General features: G+C 34.9%; 1 protein-coding gene across 1 annotated transcript; it reads left to right on the forward strand.

The window, feature by feature from the left end:
* On the forward strand, positions 2,166-5,266 carry LOC105162130 (receptor-like serine/threonine-protein kinase At3g01300). The gene is made up of 6 exons (XM_011080087.2): positions 2,166-2,474; positions 3,049-3,374; positions 3,459-3,594; positions 4,002-4,135; positions 4,210-4,333; positions 4,638-5,266. Exons 1-6 carry the CDS (start codon positions 2,354-2,356, stop codon positions 5,093-5,095), a joined length of 1,299 nt encoding a protein of 432 aa, XP_011078389.1. The 5' UTR covers positions 2,166-2,353; the 3' UTR covers positions 5,096-5,266.

Below are 6,929 nucleotides of genomic sequence, written 5' to 3' on the forward strand. Positions count from 1 at the left end.
TTTTTTATATACAGTGACAACTTACTTCACAATTCTTGTCAGTAATAATTATTTTGTTACAAAAATAAAATCATTGTTACTTACAATATGTATTTACTGAAAAAATTTAAAAAATTTGTCACCTAATATTTCGCAACTAATTATATTATTTTTTCTAATATTAAATAAACAAATTATATCTCATTTTATGGTTTACTTTATTTTATAATTTACACCAAATATATATTTAAAGAATATACTGAACATAGATAATTATGATGTAAAAAGTGAGATCAAAACAATATAATCCAAGTTAATTTTATGAATAATTTTGAAAGATTTTTACTCTAAGTTTTTTGCAATGACTTTATTGGAATTGAGGTCTGGTATGAGGGCAGGGTAGCTGAGTTCCTAATGATGGAAAATGACATCAAATTCAAATAAAAGAGAAGTTGATGATTATTATGCTGTTGAGACATAACCCTGCAATAATATCCCCTACTGTATCAAACTAACAAACTGCTTTTTGTTCCAATTTCAAAGGAACCTTTTAACGTCAATGTAATTTATCCATTGTGATATTATAAATAAATAAATTATTTTTATAATTAATTTTTTTTTATTTTCATGTATTTTTTAAAATAAAATAATTTATCTCCCTTCTAAAGAGGGATAAATTGCTGTATTTTAAAAAATATAGAAAAAAATTATAACAAATATCAAACTTACTCAATTTAAAAGTTTCTTTTAATTTCCTTTCAACATTGCACCCAAGTTCAAGAAACATAAAAGTAACAACCAAAAAAAAAAAATGGAAAAGAAAATTATCAGAAATAAGAAAAAAATTTAAAATTGTGTATATTGAAATAGCTAGCAAGCATTTATAGATTTTTTTATTAGAAAAGTTTGAAAAACATGGAACTGTGTTCTCTGATGAAAAAGAGTGGAATTACAATGAGGAGTTCAAGTGCAGTGCAAGAAAATAAATTATTTCTTATACTATAAATTTCTAAAATTAAAATGTTATGGTAAATTAATATAATTTGTCGTGGTCTAATAAAATCAATGTGAAAACTTTTAATTTTAACCATAGTTAATAAACACTCTTCATGTTATCTTCATCCAAAATATTTGCCATAATTATTAATTGTAGCTAATCTTTTGGCATCGTTCTGCAGCTAATAACCATTTTGATATGAATTTGGACATTTAATTGGTAATTTATTCCAAAAAAATTATAATTTTAGTCCTATAAGTATAAACAGTGGTAATCTTAGTCCCGTTGAAATTAGTTTTAGTATTTTGGTCCCGCAATTAAAATATCATTTCTACTTATAGATTTTCAACCAGAATTGCCTTCAAATTGCTACTTTTCTCGATAAAGGATCAAAATTGACACTTCCCATACTTGTAGGACAAAATTGCAATTAAAAACATAAGGTAAGAATATACTATAACTCATATTCGTAGAACTTGAACTCTGAATCTTTTAACTATGACGCCCAATCTAACCACTCCATCGAGGCTTCATTAACAAAATAACATCACCTTGTTAAAGGGTTGATTGTGTTTACTCCCGGTACAATTATTGATAAGCACAAAATTCTAACAATAAAATAATAATAATAATAAAATAAAATAAAATTGTACGTTAGTGTTGCTCGTTTTGTAAAAGTTCAGGGGTTACATTGTCTTTTTGTTAGAGTATTTTTTTTATTTAATTAGTAATTTTATATGGTTGGTACGGCCGTTGCATAAAGTTTTTTTATTTTTTATTTTTAAAAAATATAAAATGAATAAGGTATAATTTTCCCTGTTCATCACTTGAACAATCTTGTGGATGCTCCTTTTAGAAATTCTCCAATGAGTCAGGGCGTTAGTGAGAAGAACAATCTTGTGGATGCCCTTTGTAGTAATTCTCCAATAACTGAGAGTGAAAGGCAAGGAAGGAGAGAGAGAGAGAGAGAGAGAGAGAGAGAGAGAGAGAGAGAGAGAGAGAGAGAGAGAGAGAGAAGACAAGAGAGAGAGAGAGAGAGAGAGAGAGAGAGAGAGAGAGTGGCAATCCCCACAGAAAAGGTGGTGGCAAAAAAGTTCTTTTTGTACACAATGTGATGATGGTGATGCATGATGATGATGCCTTCAATTTCCACAGTAATAACAATAACAAACAATTCCCTTGTCTCTCTCTCTCACACACAACACAGAGAGAGAGAGAGAGAATTTTTGGCTCTTTATCCTCCTCTCTTTCTTGCCACTCTCACTCATATGCTTCCTCAAGCATGGTAAATAAGTGTGCTTTCTTTGTTTTCATGTGCTCTCTCAGCAAAAGTGAGAGCCCATGAAATGAAACAAGTGTGATCTTTCAAGAGAGGCAATGGAGAATAAGTGTGGGTGTTGGGCTGTTCTCAGGCGCGGTGTAAGAGGCGCCTGCAAAAGCTCTGATTCAAGAAACTCCGCCAATAGCATCCCCAGAAGCAGTCTTGTTTATGATGCTGGTATACTGATTTCTTCCCTTTTAGTCTAATAAAGCATTGATCTTTCCAAACCCCTTATGCTGATTTCTTTGTTTTTCTCTTTTTTACTGTTTTGATTCATCCAAAGATGTGAATCCTCATGAAGTTGAAATTGTTGAGCCACTCCCCAATCTTGTCCTGTCTAACTTGTTTAATTTTGTGTCTTCTTGCTGCCTGTAATTTCTTGTGTTAAATGGATCACCTTTTAGTTGGATGGGAAACATCTCTGTTCCAAGAAATGTGTTTACTGTTGATTCAGAACCCCTGAAGTTCTTGCTTAGCAAGTGGAATGAAAATGAACATTTATAGGAACAGAAATAGATGTTAGTATGTAGCTTGCTGAATCTGAAGTTAATCTTATTGTTTGTCTCTCTTTAGTCATTTTGTTGGCTTACTTTATTTATATTCACCAATTTTGTTCTTCTTTAACATCTCTCTTTTGTAAATTAATATTTCTCTGATGTTTTCACATTCTTGGCCTGTGAGCAAAACTTTTTCCATCACATTTGTTGATGAGAAAAAGCAAGTTATTCACCGTTTTGGCTGGTCGATGCAGCTACTGAGACTCGATACCTTAACGCCAGCAACCGGGAAATGTGTGCTCCAGATGAAGCTCAAAACTCATCTGAAGTTCCCAATTCAGATCCACTACCCTTAGAGAAGAAAGCGCCACACCAACTGCTCCAATTTAGTTTTCAGGAGCTAAAAGCGGCCACCGGAAATTTTAGGCCTGATAGCATTCTTGGGGAGGGTGGTTTCGGATATGTTTTTAAAGGGTGGATAGAGGAGAATGGGACGGCACCGGCGAAGCCCGGTTCAGGAATAACAGTTGCAGTCAAGAGTTTGAAGCCCGATGGTCTTCAAGGCCATAGAGAATGGGTGGTTAGTTAGTTATTTGATCGTAGGTGCTAGAATGATGTTGAATTACAAAAAGATACATTATAACTGATGATATTGTTACTGCAGGCAGAGGTAGATTTTCTTGGACAGCTTCATCATCCTAATCTCGTTAAGCTTATTGGATATTGCATTGAAGATGATCAAAGGTTACTTGTCTATGAATTCATGACTCGTGGAAGCCTCGAAAATCATCTATTTAGGAGTAAGTTATATGTATGCTCAGTTACCTCAAATCATTGTTTTTAGAACTCCTCATAGTTGCACGTTAGACGGAAGTCATTGTTTCTAAAGAATACAAACTTCTTTCATAAAGTCATGACAAGGATCTCTTAGCATCTCACCAAACCCATCATTTTTGTTGAAAATCTGTATATCCTCACTAACACATTTGATGCCAGAAGCTTTTATATTAGTATACTTCCTCTGTAAATTTATCTGTATGCTGGTAGTTCCGTTGTGTTATATGAGGTGAACTTCAACCTTAATGTGTAATTTGCTCCTGAAGTAAACTATCCAGTTGCTTGGTCCAGAGAAATGCTTAAATTATATTATCCATCTAGGAGACTCGTTTCATGAAACTGAATGCTGATATTGTTAAAACTATTGAAGGGACCATACCTCTTCCATGGTCAAACAGGATCAAAATTGCACTTGGAGCAGCCAAAGGCCTAGCCTTCCTCCATAGTGGTCCGGAACCTGTCATTTACAGAGACTTCAAGACATCAAACATTTTGCTTGATTCGGTATGTGAATAATGTTAACAAGGAATTCAATAGCTCCAAACTGAAAAGTTCTGACGAAACGCTTCCTTCTTCAGGAATATAATGCAAAGCTTTCTGATTTCGGTTTGGCAAAAGCTGGTCCACAAGGAGACAAAACTCATGTTTCTACAAGGGTTGTTGGAACATATGGCTATGCTGCACCCGAATATGTTATGACAGGTATATGACTATATGTTCATTATATAACTGCCAGTATCTATCTTTACTTGGATTGATAGCATTGACCTTATATTATTAGACATAGGGAAACTTTATACCATAGAAGATCAGAGCATCCATTTGATGCATACCAAGTACATTTTTCTTTTGTTCAACTCTCGGTTGATAACTTGCTGCTACAATACATGAACTCTTTCAGTCAGACAAACAGTTCTTTGTCATATGTCAATCTGTTCATTTTCTATCAATAAGCTTTAAGATCCATTGGAGCAAATCAACAGGGATTGGCTTATTTTTCTCTCAGGACACTTGACTTCAAAAAGTGATGTTTATAGCTTTGGGGTTGTGCTCTTGGAAATATTAACCGGCAGAAGGTCGATGGACAAAAAAAGGCCCAGCGGAGAACAAAATCTTGTTACGTGGGCACGTCCATATTTATCCGACAAGCGAAAGGTTTATCAGCTTGTCGACCCTCGCCTGGAACTGAATTACTCAATCAAAGGTGTACAGAAGGTGTCTCAATTAGCTCACAATTGCCTGAGCCGGGATACTAAATCCCGCCCATCCATGGATGAAGTTGTGAAAGTTCTGACACCATTGCAAGAACTCAATGACCTCGCCATACTATCTTACCACCACAGCCGTTTTTCTCAAGCAGGCAGGCGCAAGAAGAAACCAGATGGCATGCATCAACTCAACAGTAACCAGTCTAAGAGTATAAGAGATTCCCCACTAATATCCAGTAAAAGCCATTGTAAATAAGGAATGCTGTTTCCTTCTTCTAACCTTGCTCGTTTCTTGAAGTGATAACAGTTGGAAGATACCAGCTCCGGAGATATGTTAAGTTGCGTTTATATATAATAGCTGCCGGTGTTTGTGGTGTAAGAGTTTTCTGAATGCTTTTAGTGTGAAAAATTTCTGAGCACGACGTAAGATGGCTGGTTAACTCCTATCCTTTCTTTGAGATCCTTACAGCAGCATCAAAAGCTTTCCATCTTCTTGCTGTTGTACGTAGTTCAAATTCGTGATATTGATGATAATATCAGTAGGCTTCTTCCTACATAAGACACGGTGTATTGTGGTGTTATCTGACTATACTAAATAATACATCACATGATGCTCTAAAACCTGTAAAATATTTAGTACAAGCGAAAAGTTTTATTGTCAGTAAATTCTTGAAATAGCTGATAATAATATTGTATCAAATAATATTGTCAGACATAATAGTGTATAAATACATATGAACTCAAAAAATAGTAATTATCACTGGATGGCTTGCTTTTCCTGTACTGCAGATATCAGCAACTGAGTGCAACATTCATTTGGATAATGTATGCAAATCTTTTTCAGATAGGAATTCTTGTTTGTGCTTCACAGCTTGAAGGGGACTCAGAATCTAAGTGGAACTGTAAATCAGTATTCAGCCCATATTCCTTCTGCTAAAGATTCTTATCAGTGTCAAATTCAAGCTAGAATCTAAAGTGGGTTCAATATATTCTCCACAACTATTTTAGAGAAAGGTAAGGAGTCGTGCAGTAAAAGAATTTCAACTTCTATCCCACTAAAAGGCAAATATGTCATACAACTTACATGAGTCAGCTGTCTCCACTTTTCAAAGTTCAGCTGAATTAAAAGAATCCCTGAATAAACTTCCTCATGCACTCTGGGGGCCAGCAATAGCTGTTGAGAGGTTGTTGTGGGTTAAACACTTATTCTCTAACGTATTAATGGGTAACTGAAAATTTTAGGATATTGGATTGGATTCGTGTACTCATAACCTAATTAATATTTATATTTGAGATAAAATTTATGATATTCCAATTTATGTTGGGATATATAAGGGTTGCTTTTCAATAAATTTTATTTTAAATATAACTGTTGGAAAATCAGCCCAGGCCCACAGTCCCAACCCACCACCTGAAAGGTCTCACCCGACCCACCAACCCGATCTGGTTTTCATTTTTAAATGACTCAAACCCTTCGCCTTCTTATTCTTTTCCCTTGGCTGAATTTATTAATCCTCCTCGTATTCTTCCCTCTTTCTCAATTTTTTGCGCCATCAATGGCTTCTCCCTATTTATTCAGTACATTCAGGAAGAAAAGAACACAGAAACAAGTGAGGAAAAAATAAAAGAGATAGGTAAACCTGAGTGATTCGATGGTGCCTTGGTGGCCGTGTGTGACTTGGTGCCGTGGTTTAGCTTTGGTGGTTGTCGTTCGTTGGTGGATTTGAGCAACTGGTGGTTGGGTTGCCAGCTTTTGCGGTTGTGGGCTTCCCCATCGGATCTGGCCCTGAGCCAAAATTATTTATCATTGTTGTTTTTCTAACTATATGTAATCGTTGTTATATTGATTTGTATTCCGCTGTAATAATTTTTTTTCTTTGTCAACTCACTGCGAGGATGAATTCCCAACAATAGTTTAGTCTGATATACTGTTTTGGGACAAGAACTCTTTTTGTGGTAGGATTGGAGTACACTCACTAAAAAAAACAAGCTGATTGCCACAGAGTTTTATCCACAAAATTTTTCGTGGCATGGATTATATTAGGATTGAAAAATGACTCAGGAAGGTGATGGGTAGATGTAGAAAGTTC

The sequence above is a fragment of the Sesamum indicum genome, linkage group LG5 (genome assembly GCF_000512975.1).
Source record: "Sesamum indicum cultivar Zhongzhi No. 13 linkage group LG5, S_indicum_v1.0, whole genome shotgun sequence".
Taxonomy (NCBI): Eukaryota; Viridiplantae; Streptophyta; class Magnoliopsida; order Lamiales; family Pedaliaceae; genus Sesamum; species Sesamum indicum.